We start from the raw sequence: 16,558 nt of genomic DNA, 5'->3' as shown, positions 1-16,558 counted from the left end.
CTTCTGTATGGTTTGTTTAATATATCCACTTACATCAAACGAGCTTCATTCTCTTAGGAAGGGGGACTGAATCCCAAGTATGGTTACTAATCAAGGAATTGAATTCTATATTGTTGTGCTCCCTTAGGAATGCCAAATGCCTTCCAAAAAGGATCGGATGTAGAGGTGATGAATACACATGGATGTTCTTGGAACTTTGATCTCGTTCTCAGTGTGTTCGAAGGATCCTTAATCAGATCACTTTGTAGATTGTAGAGTCTATCTAGCTCAAAGTCTATCAGAAGCCAAATAATCAAGAAGAGAGTCCTCAACCTCAAAATGATGATTGGGAGGTGTATCTTTTCACTCTTTTTAGCCAAACAAAAGAAGACGAGTCTTCATCATCAAGAATATTCCTAGGGAATTTTGAATCCTTAGAAATATTATAACTAATCGCAAATGAATTCTGTGTGAATGTGGATAGAGAAGTCTTAACAATGAAACTCAGAGCTTTTCTCAAAGAGAACACTTCTTTCAGTGAACAACTCTGTGTGGTATGGCAGAGAAGCCTATATTTCTTAATAGTCAATGCCATTTGGATAGCCCCTGTGAAGATGTAAGGTTAAGTTTATAGATCCATAGCCTTGTGTTTCTTTGTAGAAATGCATGCAAAACTTTGAAGTGCTTAATTGTGGGTTTTTGATTGCACTAATCTTCAAAATGATAGCTCTTTTTATAAGGCCTTATAAGGATCATGGTTCTAGATATAACATGCATACTTGATGTCATCCACCTAAATAGTGATGCAAGAGATCTAGAGTGAATTACATAGTTGGCCACATAATTCATGGATCCATTCTTATGCTCTAACACATTGCTTTGTTAAGGATTGATAGAACTACACATTGCGAATCAATCCCCTCTAAAGAAAAATATTCTTCAAACTGATGGTTAATATACTCACCACCATTATCTTTGTGTAATAAGTCTGATGGATTTCCTTGATTGTTTCTAGAGTGATTTGAAGTCTTGAAAATACTTGAAGACCTTAGACATTTTCCAAAGAAAATACACCCATACATGCTTGGAAAAATAATCAATGAAGAGCAAGATACATTTGGCCCTACTATATGAAGGACGTGGAAATGAACTAGATAAATCACTGTGAACCAACTCTAGAATCTGAATAGCCCTCCATTCTCCACTCTAACAAAAGGGCTCTGCAGTGTGCTTATTGTGGGTGCAGCTTTGCGAAATACATAAGAGAAGAAAACATAAGGCATCCTTCTGACCATGCCTTGTGGACCAAGCTACTACAAATAGTGATAGCTCAAATGCCCAACTAGTCATACCACAACTTAATTAGAGTGAGGTATGTGGTCAAAGGAGAATCGGTAACAAAGAAGGAGAAAGTATACAACTAAGACTACCATTGTAGGACTACCACTACAATTGAAGGAGTACTTGTTCATCTCATATATAACCCTTGTGTCAAGACTGAATTTAATCCATTTGCTTGGATCAATGTGAATGCTTTAGTAGAGGGATAGGATATCTAGTTGACAATGAAGGCATATAAATAATGTCTTGAAATGTCCTATCAACCATGTCAATACTGTTAAAATTAGAATAAAAAATAAATATGAATGCAACAATTCAAATCTAAAAATTCAGAGAACAATAGCACAACGAATTTATCCTGGGAGAAAACCTTCTCACCGAGGGAAACAACCCAGCCCACCAAAAGATAGTTCCATTATTAGATTTGCAAAACAATTACATAACTCTGCTCCATTTAATGTCTTCTATCCATACTGATCACTCAACGATCAGAATAAATCTATGTTCCCCCGGGTTTCCAAGACGGGAACGGCAGGGGATGGTGGGATGGGTTTCTGGGATGGCAATTTTTTATGACGATTTAGGGGATGGGGCAGGGGACGACAAACATAGATGGCTATATATAGGGGGAAATTTTAAAATATGCACTGAAATTTGCAAATATACATGTTATTCATATGAAACTAAGCCCAAAGCATGTCATTTAAACATTATAGAACCTTAACATACACTATTTGAATGCCATCTAGGAAATAATAACCGATTTCAGTACTCAATTGGCAATTTGCATATCAATATGTGAACAAAAATATAGAAATATAAGTTTACTAGTGAAAAATATCATAAAAATCTAGAAATCTAAATGTGCATAAAGGCTAGAGGGCTGCCATAAAGTTTCGTCATCATGTTCAAGTTCAACATGGAAAATAAATATAGAATAATTAAGTAGACTGTTGCTCCTATTCTGCCTCTACCACCATGAAAGCAAAAAAATCACATCCTCTTCTTGCAAAATGAAAACACCAACAAGCTGCAACACACTCCAACTTCAAGCAAAACCAAACAAATGTCAAAACAACCACAATGTGGTCATTTTTGACCTTTTAGGGCATTTGGAGGGGCAGGGCCCTTTAGACGACCAAGTAGGGACAAACAAAATAAAGTTTTTTGTTTTAAATATTTTTTTAAGCTTCACAGAAAATGTGGACAACTGGCTGTCCCCGGTATGGTTGGGGGACTTCTGGACGTCCCTTTTCTATACCGAGGATGGCTGGCCATCCCCTTTTTTTCTCCGAGAAGTCCCCAAGTACTGGGCATGTCTCCTGCATTTGTTGATAACTGGGGATGGTAGGGGGACGTGCCATACCCATTCCCCCGTTTCAGGGACATTCCAATCTTGGAAACCTTAGCTTTTCAGGTGGGGACACATCCCTGGGGTATGTAGGAACAAATATAAAACTGTGTATGACTACTATGGAGTCTTAATATAAATATTTCTCATCTCAGAATACAATCTGCTTCTCATACACAGAACAAATATAATATTGTAGTTCAGTTTTAGAGACCAGAAAAAGTATACACTACAAAAAGGAAGAAAATTCAAACTTCAGCAGAATAGATGGTTTTTCTGTACACAGAGAGCAGAAAATATTAATCTTTGCTTCACACTCAAAAAACAGAATTGAATACAAAAAATGAGAAATCTGTCTACACCAAAGGACTTTTCCATAACAGTTATCATCTTCTGATAACGGTAAGAGATGAAATACCAATAGCCACATAGTTACATTACCCTGGGGATTAGGGGCCAAGTTTCTGGGACAGGGGGACAAAGGGGCCTTAATTTGGGGATGGAGGGGGGATGGTGGCGGGGAACTGGGGGGTTGTATATACTATACATATGGTAATTAAAATGCTAGTTATTGAAAAGATGTATTGCAATATAAGATATAAAGATGTAAAAGCATAAATACTTGAATAGTGCATTGAATTGAAACATCGAACATTGAACATAAATAGTCAAATCAGCAAATAGTCAACATCGGGACGTCCTCCCATCCTTAGTGGAGGTAGCAGAATCCAATGGCACCGCTGGGGATAGAGGGACAAGGTGCCCAAGTCCCCGGTGCGTCCTTGTCTCCGAGACGTGGGGTCAAAGGGGGGGATGTATCTCCGTGTTACTATGACTAGCCATTAACCAGTACCATCCAATAATGATAGCAAGTGAATACAAGATGACAACCAATCAGCCGTTACAACCATTTATGGCACTTGATAAACTATGAACTGTCACCATGAAGAAAGAGAATGGCTGTTCCATTTATGGCACTTGATAAAGCTATGAACCACCACCAAGAATGAAGTGGACATTGCCAGCTAATCAGCAGTGACAGAATTATTATTTTGCCAAGTAACCAGAATGTCAATAAAGGCCCGATACAAGAAACTGAAATCACAATGCCTCATATGAATGTGTAGAGATAAACTGAGAATGATGGAACAATAAGGAACTTGAGTCTTGCTGAAAATATTACCAACAGTGAATGAAAAATGGAGAACTTCAAATGACTTCAGCAGATGATACCAGAAACAAAAAGGAAGGGCAATTGCAGAATGGAATCCGGACATTAGAACTTATAGTGGGGAACAAGACTTCAAACATTAGAATTTATACTGTGAAGAAGCTATTTGGTGAAAAGCACTAGGAGTCAAGTATCTATATGGAAGGTTGAGATAAAATTGTTACAATGGCCTTGCCCTTTCCTTCCCCTCCTTGTTGCCATTTGATTTTTATAAGACCCATTATTTAATGAAATTTGTTTTACTAACTCATGAGCACTAATGTTATTCTTTTCCAAGATGTGTGTCAAGTGATCAATCTATTTCTATAAACATTTATGCTTTTCATGATCATGTCTATTACAATAAGAACAGTTGACATCTTTATAGGTTTGTCATATTTTGACGAGTTCTTAGATACTGCTAGATACTGCTTTAGAAGCATTCTTTTTTAATCCTTTTCCCCCTCTTTTGTCCTTGAATTTATGTTCTTTTCCTTCTTGCCTGACCCCTTTTGTTCTTTTATGACTTAAGAGGAGTCTAGAGTACCCATTTGAATGGTCTTATCTTGCTTCTTGTTGACAGCAGTCACACAGTCATCAAGAGGGCATGGAAGGTAGAAACATAAAATTTAATAGTCTGAACAAAGTTTGTATAAAATACTAAGAACCAATAGGGTATTTATTTTTTCAATTATACATTTTGTTAATTGCCATCTCAATAATTTTAGTTTACCAAAGGAATCCTAGCTATTGTCAAAACTAGAACTCAAATTGATGAGCTCATTTTACAACTGGTGACCTCTTATAACATCTTGAACACCAAACAAACTACTCAAAGTAGTTCAAACCTAATTGGGTGAGGCCAATGCCTTAATGTGGAAGAGTAGGTCATAGGATAGAGACAAACTCCTCTATAAACCTTAGGTCTTATCATTTATAATACCAATTAATTTTCTTTACATCTAAGACAAGCTACCATTTGACCCATAGTAATCCTAAATATTCCTCTACTTATCAACATGATTATAGCTTTCTACCTAATGTAATTGTATGGAGTTAAAAGATGAGCTGAGAATTGACCCAGTGTAGAATATAAGTGCAAGAATGTAAAAGAACAAGAGAGCACAAGTGAAACCCCTGTGTTATTAGTGTTGTAATGACCAGCCCAACAATTACAATGTTTGGCAGTTTATTTTAACTCATTTTATAATGTAAAATCACACTTTTTAGGACCCAAAATGGCAAATTTTTTTGAAGTTTTTCTGTACTTCAGAGTAGAAACCATATATATTATAAGCAATATAAAACTGTAGAGCTTAAATTACCTTTAAAAAAGGGATTGGAAAAGCATTTTTGTTTGAACATTAGGAATATTTTAAGGTCCCAAAAGCACAAGTGAAAAACAAAATCTGAGAGAAAACTAAAATTTTATTAAATTGGTAAATTAAATTAGGAGACCAACAGCACTTGCATGTAGCTAGCAAGCTGCAAAACTGCTAGCTAACTTTAGAGGGCCACCAGATTTGTGTAAATGCCAAAATTTGAGCAATTGTCGCCAAATTTAGTGTCTGCTATAAGATTCTCTGGCAAGTGCGCTTGTGTGTAAGTATTTACAACTGCATGTGCAATTGAACATTTACAGGGTACAACTATATAGTTGTTGAAATTTGAATAGAGTAAAAAACACCTCCAAACCAGGAACAATAAATTTAACAAAAAAAAGAGACAATTTTAGGGATTTTTGTATTGACAAGAAAAATCGTGCAAAATTATGGCACCTGCAAAATTCAATAAGATAAAAAGTTGAAAACACAAAAACCCAATTGGTAGTTTAGCTCCTAGGTCTCTAATCTGATCGAAACAAAAGGATAAAGTGACTTTCCGAGCTTTCCAGATGCAATGGTGCAGCCAAATAGAGTGCCAAAAATTAGCTCACATCTAGAATCACTAAACTAGGATTAATTCTAGAGGAGTTTTCTTCTCTTTTTTTAAACCATTTTGATTATCTAGCTCATCCAAAGATCTGAGAAAAGAGCATGCTAGCTCTTTGAGATTTTTTTTGCAAAGCTTTCAGAAAACAGAAACTAAGTGAGCTACAGCAACCAATAATGTCTCTAATACTATGTTAGAATATGCAAAAAAGCATTGATAAGTCAAACCTAGGGTTGACATTCAGACTCTTATTCAATAAATTAATATTCAAATTCAAACTATTAGAATAATTTCCACAAATGAGAGAGACAAGTGCAAGATTGTAAGACAAGAAATAGGTCAATCCGATATGCATTAAGTAAAAATCTCAAAATACATCAGTTCAATACAAGGTAAGTGGATAGATAAATAGAAAAGGCAGGAGGCAAATATGACCCATGAGAGATGTAATTCCAACTACGGAAAAATAGGTAGGTGTTACTTTCATAGAAGATCCATCTGCTTTCATAAATAACTGACTCCTAACAACCAAGGAAAAAAAACCCTACACTAACATTTAATTTTTAATATTACTGTTGTCATTACCCAAGTTCAACCAGGCCCAGATTATTGTCTGTATGAGAGTCGGTCTTCTTGATTTTAATGATTCTGTTTGGGATGTCTGAAGGAGGATAACACTTAAACAATGTTAGATATGCAAATTTAACATCCATGGTTCCTCAAAGCTTGCAGTTTTTAATTATTATAATGAGCATGCTAGGAGAAAATGAGCTTCATATTCTATTGTGAAGAGCAGGTATCTAATATTTTATTTGACCAGTCAAAGAAAATGACAAGAATGCTTAGATGAGAAACACATAAGAGGTGATCAAGATATTATAGTAGAGATGCAGGGGATTAGATGTGTGATAGTATGAATCTATCTTTTGTGATATATGAATCAGACCGTACAACACTTTAAAAGTTCAGTGATGTGAAAATCATGAAATTTGGTAATTATATAGATTCTCTCTATCCAAGATTCCATTCTAACGGAGATATCTGGGTCCTATTTTTCAAATTGATCTGAATCTCTGTTCATTTAATTGTGTGCATCTTCTGCTGAGCCCTAGCTGAAGAAATTCCATAGGGTACCAAAGCAAAATTGAGATAATGCTGGGATTTTAAATGCTAAATGGAAATTTTGCTATGATACAGCACGACTGAACTTCATTAGCACATCCTTCAGGATATGACAGATTTTTCCACTAAGGAAAATAATTCTTTTTCAGCAGTCTGATGAGGATCTGACAGAGATCTTGACTGTTGGCAATTGAAATCAAACATTTTGCAAAACAATTTGCATGCCTATGTATTCTTCCCCTTTCATATGTGACGCAGTACAAGGCAGGAGAACCCCCAAAGGAGATGTCCAAACCCCCAGCAAATAACCACATAGCAGAAACACAACAACAAGCAACAACAATGCAAGATCTGATACCAAATCACAACTTCTTTATTCATAGGATAACAAATTACATGCAGTATGCCCAGCTGTAAGGCCTTCCAGGTTAGGGCCAAATACAAACAACAATTACAATATCAGTTTTGCAAGATTCCACAAGATCCAATTACCATACACCAATTCCAGCTAGTCCAGATTCACAACTGGATAAGAACAACAAGAAGAATGCACACTTGTACTCTTAGCTCCACTAAGCAATCCTCTGGTTCCTAAGCCGCAACCCTAGCTCTTCAAAATTCGCATCTACACTACATCCCCTTCTTCAAGCTGGAATGAATCATCATAACACCCAAAGACTCTACAAGACCCCTTACTTATACCCAACTAAGCCACAAGTCGGCCTAGCTCATTACAAACTAAATTAAATCCCTTACATTAAATATAGGTCGAGCCACAAGTCGGCTACAACACTAAATTAAATACCCATACATAAATTAAATGCCAAAAGTTAGCTCACAGACAACTCAGCACCAATAGAAACCAAGACCAAACCGAGTGTCAGCAAAACCAAGCCGAGCACCAGTAAATTCCCAAGCAATGCCTAGCTCCAGAGACCATGTTGAGTTCCAGAGAACATGCCGAGTAACCAAAGACCATGCCAAGTTCCACAGACCACGCCGAGCACGAGTATCTAGCAAACTCCACAACTTTATGCCAAAATCTCTCGAAACATACAGGATTGCAAGAAAGCCTAGAATTCTCTTGCACTAGACACCCCAGGTCCGAAAAGATGTTCTCAGTAGCTGGAAGAACATCTCTTGGGATTCAGCACATAAACCCTAAATTGGTTCTTCACATACATATCCTCCAAGTCTTCAACTTGTACACTCTTTCCCTTGTTCTTCTTCTCCTTCTTCACATCCATCTTCGGTGTGCTACAAGTCTGATTTCCATACTGATCTCCAACCTTCCTAGAATCTGCCAACTCAACTCGGCTACCAATACTCAGGTTCCTCCTAGTGAGCTCTTCATTCTGTTAACAGAATTAGGGAAAACTTCCTGCCACCTCTCTCAATAATAAACACATTCTTGACACAATCATGCACAACCTTGTAATCATATTGCCAAGTTCTACCAAGCAACACATGACAACTGTTCATGTCCACAATATCACTCAACACTTAATCATTGTACTGCCCAATTTGGAAATCAACAAGGCATTGCTCCCTCACTTTCAAAGCATGCTCACCTTGCAACCAGCTAATCCTATAAGGATAAGGACATCTCACTGTCTTCAAACCAAGTTTTTGAACCATCTCCTCAGCAACAAGGTTATCAGTACTACCACCATCCACAATCACTTTATAGACTTTACCACCAGACTTGCAACAAGTCCTGAACAAACTAGTCCTCTGACAAGAATCCAAAGTCTCTGACCAATCAGTACTTATCGAGCTAACAAACTCTCTCCTTGCTCAGGCTGACTGTCCTCAATTGCAACCTCATTCACAACAGTAGCTGTCCTACCAATCGGACATTCAAAAGATCTATGCCCTTCTTTACCACATTTGAAACAACCTCTGAACACACCTCCACTTGTCCTCCTTTTCTGATCAACAAGTTTTGATTCACCTTCTACACTCGGTTTAGCTTGTGTCGAGCTATCCTGCTTCTCCTTCCCTCTAGCATTACCTTGAATTTTCCTTTTCAACTTATCTTCTACCTTCAAAGCATATTGACAAGCATCCTCAATTGAAGAAATATTCAGCATACTAACCTCATCCTGAATATTGAATCTCAAACCATTAATGTACCGAGCTACCTTTTCCTTTGACAATTCTCTATGACTATATCGAATAGTCAACTTGTAGAATTCGTTGATATAATCTTTCACAGACATATCTTTCTGTTTCAGATTCTGCAACCATTTAAACAACTCAAGTTCATAATCAATAGGAATGAACTTAGCCTTCAACTTAATCATCATCAATCTCCATCTGGTGATCTTCATTTCACCTTCTTCTTCTTTGTCTCTTTGCAGTTCTTTTCACCAAAGAGCAGCATGTCCTTTCGACTTAGTTTGTGCCAACCTCACTCTGAGCGGATCCTCAATATCCTCAAGCTCAAAGTAGTCTTCCAATTCACCAATCCAATCAATTAGGTCTTATGAGTCAAAGTACCTAAGAAATTAAAAGCCTCCATCTTATGCTTCAGCTTCAATTGAGTTCCAGGTCTAGAAAACTGATCAACCCTGGTTCCAATAGGTCTCTCTACACGATTAGTTCTGTCCTCGCCACTAGATCCAGTAACTTTAAAGTCTTCAGTAACTTCCTCGTAACTTCCTTCAATACCCACATGCCTAGGTACACCACCTAAAGCACTCACAATTTCAGCAATCATGTCACTCTTCATCAGTGCAATCTCAGATCTGAATTCTACTCTAATATTTTCTAAGATCCGTTCTTCCACAGCATCACTAAGATCATTAATTGCTCTAGGGTCCAATCTTCTTGGAGGCATCTTCCAAATTTTTCGTAAACCCTAAGCAATAGACCCACCAATCCAAAAGATCAATCAACTCCACAAGATCAACCTTCTTTGAAAGTCCTGGTGCAAACTACCTTAGCTTCGGCAATCTGTCTACACACTTAGGAACAACCTTCGCTCTAATACCACCTGATGCAGTGCAAGGTAAGAGAACTCCCAAAGGAGATGTCCAAACCCACAGCAAATAACCACACAGCAGAAACACAACAACAAGCAACAACAATGCAAGATCTGATACCAAATCACAACTTCTTTATTCACAAAATAACTGACTAATGGAATATGTTCAGCTATAAGGCCTTTCGGGTTAGGGCCAAATACAAACAACAATTACAATATCAGTTTTGCAAGATCTCACAAAGATCCAATTACCACACACCAATTCCAGCTAGTCCAGTTTCACAGTTGGATAAGATTAACAACAAGAATCTACACTTGTACCCTCAAGTCCACCAAGCAATCCTCTGGTTCCTACGTTGCAACCCTGGTTCTTCAAAATTTGCATCTACACTTCATCCCCTTCTCCAAGCTGGAATGAATCATCATAATACTCAAAGACTCTACAAGACCCCTTACTAGTACCCAACTAAGCCACAAGTTGGCCCAACTCATTACAAACTAAATTAAATCCCTTACATTAAATATAGGTCGAGCCACAAGTCGGCTACAACACTAAATTAAATACCCATACATAAATTAAATGTCAAAAGTCGACTCACAGACAACTCGGCACCAACAAAAATCAAGACCAAACCGAGTGTTAGCAAAACCAAGTCGAGCACCAGTAAATTCCCAAGCAATTGCAAGCTACAGAGACCATGCCGAGTTCCACAGACCATGCCGAGCACCAGTATCTACTGAACTCCACAACTTTAAGCCAAAATCCCTCCAAACATGTAGGATTGCAAGCAAGCCTAGGATGCTCCTACATGAATATGTCTAGACAAGAGACAGACACAACTTATTTTTGTTATTACTTATTCGTTGGCGAATTTACATTCCAATCTTCTAATCCATGCTTCTGGCCCCCACATTCTCTTCCCCACATTGCTGTCGTCCCAACCCTTTGTTAGAAAGTAAAGTCCACCAAGATAATTGAGAGGTGGGGAAGGGGGGAGGGGGGGTTGAATCAGTTATCAGATCAATATAACTTTTATCAACCTTATTAAACCTTAAACATGTGAACAATATAATCACAAACATAGGAAAATACTTTCATAACCCCATGGTAACATATAACTAATGTGAATCTAAACATTATTCTACATGCATTCATTTCATCATTAGTAAATCATTGTATCCCAGTAATAATTATAATATCAACCATTTACATTATTATCAATACCTAATAGAAAAATACTAATTTAATATAATAAGAAAATAATGATCATGTCAAATATAAAAAATCAACACTCATTTATAAATAATTTATCCCTTAACATTTAATAAAAAATATAAACCTAAGGGTCGCGATCCTTGACCATGAATTAAGCCTATAAGTTGAAGGAAGGGCATCAGTTTTAAGGGCATGGATTGGACAAAGACTTCCAAAGCAAATCCCATCCAAATATTAGTATAATTAGTGCCTGGAAAAATCAATAACCACGTTGGCGGGACCCATACGAGAAGGATACTTGTGTGGCAAAGGAGGTTTCAACAATGCACAGTAACTTAAGAGAATCAACAGCCACACGACATATGTAATAAGGAGGACAACATATGAATTAGGGAATTTGACGCACTAGGTGAAAGAACCGAGTAAACATAGTCTTTGCCAATACGAAGGGTGATTGGAGGTGCCGCCAAGTAATAATGTGCATTAGGCAAAACCAAAGCACACGGAGTACGAGCCATATAGTACAAGGTTCTCTTATAGATGTGGGTCACCCATCCCACCAAGGTAAGGTAGGTAGTATATTGAGTTTCCTTGGTTATTTGAGTGTTGAATAATATATGTATATGATTTGAGGTTCTCTTTATTATTATTAACAATTATACATACATAAACCCCATGATATGACATTAAATATATGGAGATTATATGTGTATATATAAGTAAATGTATTTTCTAAATAATTATTTATAGATTAAAGTCATAATAGAATAAGGACTAAAATTATTAAGCATACGACCCAAGTATGTCTTGGTGGAGGGCATTTGATGAGAATGTCATAATGTGATCCGAGCACATCTTGGTGGAGGACATTATAGATAAATGTCATAATATGATCCAAGTGTACTTGGTAGAGAATGATCCAAGTATAACTTGGTGGAGGGCATCTCGGAAGGACGTCATTGTATGATCCAAGTTTTCTTGGTGGAGGGCATTCTAGATGAATGTCGTACATGATCTGGACTATGCCGATGGAGAACATTTGTTGTAAATGATAATTAATTCTTCTTAAGGATATGAAATCTTTAGCTAGATTTATTGTGATCATATCAAAATTTTACAATTATTATGTGTTCGAATCTAACCCTATAGTGGAGACATTACAGGTACACATACAAAATAACACTAGATATGTTAACTAGGGAAACCCTTGATCAAAGGGAAAACCCCGGTGGGGACGGTACCCACAAAATGATGTACTAATAAATAAGTTCCTTGTAAGAGGATGGACAATGTTAGGAGCTAATGAAATACATTCAGAAGATATCGGTCCTTGTTAGGAGATTCCAATCCTGTTAGGAGTTGTGCCAACCTTGTTAGGAGTTGTAGAAGGCAGATGGACCCATTGTCCAAACAACTTCAGGGGCAAGACCACCGAACTCACTATCCAATTGGCCTCTATACTATTCCTTTCAGAATAATAGAAATGCAATTGATCTCCATAACTCGAACTCTTGCTCTGTCCTCTTACTATGCCAGTACCGCATTAGATACTTCTCAAATGTCAATACTAGATCTTCAACTTCACATCACACTGATCCCTTTGATTGCTCACTCGCATTTACCAACTTCACATATCCAATACAAGTTCGCTTAAAACTCATACGCTTGCATATATTCCACACTTCATCACAAGGAAAATGACTTTCCTTTATACCATGTGCTCAAAATAATTCATGGAGTTGGCCTTGAGGCTTTCTGAATTAATTACAATAGAACCTCATTAAGATAATACAATTCATAACATCTTTTTACAAATTACAATTATAAAACACTGTCAGCTCACAATAATTATAACTTTTCACATGTGCAACCTCGGACCTCGTGCACTCATTGATGTCATCATTAGGTTGTCTACTGTCACTGTCTAACTTTACTCATCTAGATTCTATCCTTGTTAGGAGATACAATCGGAACACCAAAAACCACTTCTCAAGTACCCTGTCTGCACACTGTCTTTTGTAAATCACAAATAACTTTCACATGTTTTCGACTTTTGGCACGCGCACTTGTCCACGTCATCAGGACATTTTGTAGAACATATCCTCAACCATGCTTGACCTCATCATCAATACATAGTCCGTACAACCTCGTTCTCTGCCTGCTACTCTACCAGTCTTTACAAAAACAATACTATGTCGACATCAATGACAAACATAGACATGAATGCAATATGTCAATCTCTCAAATGTTCCAACAATGCTTACGATACTCCCCCAAAGGAATACCATCAGCATTGTGATCATACTATTTGAAGAGGCTAGCGAAAGAAATTATGTAGGACAAGAATATTTTGATTTTGACAATGGGGCAAGTGCAAGCTATGAGAGCATGGTCAAAAGTTCAAAGTAATATATGGGCCTTGAAAAGAATTTTTCACGTTCCTTCTGACTACCCTATACACTTGCACATGGCTCCTAAATAGATATCAAAAGTTTTGTTCATATGATGTGTACAAGTATTGATTAAAAATTAATATCATGATATTTATGTAATATGGATACGATGCAAATATACCAATAAGAAATTAGACTGTTTTGGTTTTGACAATGTGGTGGGTACTAGTTATGAAAACATGTTTAAAAAGACAAAGGAATAGAACGACCTTGAAAAGCATTTTTAGTGTTCTTTCTAACTTCTCTATATGCTTGAAAATGGCTTCTGAATAGGTCTCAAAAGTTTGGTTCAAAACTTGTATTTGTGAAATGCAGATCTTGTTTAATAATATTATAACACTTTTGTAATGTTAATATTTATAATGCAAATTTAGTTTAGTCTGTGAATTGCTGAAATTTTGAATGCTCGCAATACAGGGAAAGTCTAATTAAAATGAATTATATGGAAAGTAATGAGCTCTTGAGATTTTATGCAACTACAGGACATAATTGAAACAAGATATTCAAATAGCTTTGATAATAGACAAATATCTTTTCTTTTGATGGTGCATTTAAGTCTTCGTTTTTTGTTTGTGCTATGTGTGTGATAGAATGAGCGTCTGTAGTTTATATTTTGACTGTATTTTTGTTGATGCAGTGGGAGTACTATTGTTGCTCTTGGGGATCCAGAACCTCCACAATTCATATATGACGATGAAGAATATAGTGATATGTTTGTTACAGGCAAGTGAAAAATCATTGTATTATAACTCCACTGTACCACCTCCATTCCATGAGTAGTTTGTCCTGAAATAAAGTCTATTTTTTTTTGAAGTAGCATCTTGGCGAAATAAAAAAAATCAGATTCACGTAAACTTCTTTTAAAGTCTAAGCCCTTCTAAGTTTGCTCTGATTCTTCTTTTTTCAATGAATATAGAGTAAAAATCTTTCAGGCATAAATTGGTAAAACAATGCGTGTGTGCGTGTTCAGTTGATTAGGGAAAAAATCAGGATAGGTTGTTTAGAAAATAACATAGGAAAAAATCCTATATCCCAATCCAGAAACTGGTTTTTTTAATCATTTTTTAAAAACTTAATTATGAGTAATCAAAACTTTTGGAAATTGTGATATTATCACCATTAAATTGCAATTTTTTGTCAAAAAGTGGGCTGGCCATTTTTCTGAGAAAACTCACAAAATTGGAAATAAAAAATCACCTATCAGGGATATAAAATGATTATTGAGATTTTATTAAAAATTTGCTTGTATGGTGTTACTATCAATTGGGGAAGAATTGGATCTTTTGTTGAAATCTATATTTGGCTGGTGCAGATGCATATTTTCTTACCCGAAACGAGAACGAATGGTTCCAAGAAGTTGGTTCTGTTTAGCTTTGTTAAGGTGTAGAGAAGGAAACAACACAACTGAAGCAGTTAGTGAGGCTTCCACAAGAGGGCTGTATGCTGAGAATATGTTTGTTCTTTTCAGAAAATACTAATAAAATGTGTGCACTGTGGCAGAATTAAGCATGATAGTGATGCCATTTGTTGCAAAGAGTTTTCACTCCATATAGAATACAATCAAGCACAGATATCTGACATTGGTTCGTTTAGGCAATGTGATATTGAGGTCATCAATATTCTAATGACAACTTATCTAGTTTTGATAGTTGTATGTTAAACTTTGGTGGCACACCTATAGTTCTACACTGGAAATTATGTTGTACACTACTTCAATCTGCAGATGCATTAATGTTCTTATGATTAAATTCAAAATGTTTCATGATCAATAATTCCGGTGTCCACAGAGGCTCGAATATAAAATTTTGAATTCACAAAAGGATAACATGGCCCGTTGAATGTTTTTATCCTTAATGAGTTTTTATTCTTAAAATATTTGGTGGAACCTTGAGAGGCTCATGGATGGAAGCATCCAGATTTATTATAAGTATTAAAAAAGCTTGGTAACACAAATGATTTTGTTTCTAAACAATAAATAGTTTATTTCTACAAGACTTGTGCATGTTTCACGTTTTCTCATCATTCTTCTAACAAGAATTTCATGAATCTTATCAAGTTAACAGTTTATTTCTTTATATGCAAAAACAAATGTAGTTTATTTCTGTCATAATAGAAGTGGAAGTGCCTAGCTTTAATTGGTAACCATTGTTGCCATCTCATCAAAGGTACAGATGCTAGAGGACACCCTTGGTCACCTGTAATGCCCTGTTTTATATCTAAAGGTTAAAGTGGAGCAAAACGAGTTAAGATTAATTATTTAATATTGCTAATTAAAAGTTAAATTAATCTTAATGAACTCTAGGTTAAAATAACTTAAAGTCACTTTATAATCATAACTGTACGGGAACTGGAAAAATAATATAAAAGGAGATTTTGATGATTGATGCAAGGGATAATTTTGGATTTGATAATAGTTATTATTTATTTGAGGTTTTTCAAATGTTGTCTTCGGATGGCAACCTGAGTCAGAGATTAACTTCTGAAGCAGGTCACATTGTATTTGCTGTGAATATCAATTCTGGCATTTCAATGTTGCCGTAAGTAAATAATCTCTTCCATATGCGCTCCAGGCTTTGCCATGAAATTCATATACTTGTAATGCATTGGTGTAGTATCCTCTATGGATATTTGCTCCAATTGTTTTCAAACGTACCACATGAATTTAAACAAACAATTTCCATGTAAATTGATTTCTATTCATCCTACAGATTATTTAGGAAATCATATAATACTATACGGAAACGGAGATCAAAATTAAATCTGAATACTGCCATCAGAATACATAAATCATTACAGCCTTATTTTCCAACCAGATGTGAAATGCCTCTATTACTGCAAGTTTGTCTTTTGATGATTACTTCACAAATTTGCCCAACTGTGAACTCAGTCATCAAGCCACCCAGAAATGAATTGGGATTTTATCCAATTGACTCAGAATTCTTGAAGTTTTCTGCCTCAGATTTTA

The 16,558-nt window shown here is 36.1% G+C and overlaps 1 protein-coding gene across 1 annotated transcript in view; it reads left to right on the top strand.

Annotated features, from left to right (window-relative positions):
• CDPMEK (4-(cytidine 5'-phospho)-2-C-methyl-D-erithritol kinase) overlaps window positions 1-15,365 on the top strand; it is a 29,241-nt gene extending 13,876 nt beyond the window's left edge. Inside the window, exons 10-11 of the mRNA XM_089807448.1 lie at window positions 14,231-14,316; window positions 14,906-15,365. Of these exons, the coding sequence (XP_089663574.1) occupies window positions 14,231-14,316; window positions 14,906-14,964 (145 nt within the window). The 3' untranslated portion in view covers window positions 14,965-15,365. The remainder of the gene's footprint in view (window positions 1-14,230; window positions 14,317-14,905) is intronic.
• Window positions 15,366-16,558: the final 1,193 nt, after the last annotated feature.

Source organism: Cupressus sempervirens, chromosome 10 (assembly GCF_028749045.1).
Source record: "Cupressus sempervirens isolate cs-2001-9-10 chromosome 10, ASM2874904v1, whole genome shotgun sequence".
Classification (NCBI taxonomy): domain Eukaryota; kingdom Viridiplantae; phylum Streptophyta; class Pinopsida; order Cupressales; family Cupressaceae; genus Cupressus; species Cupressus sempervirens.
The sequence above is the reverse complement of the archived record's forward strand: the minus strand, read 5'-3'. Positions and strand labels throughout refer to the sequence as shown.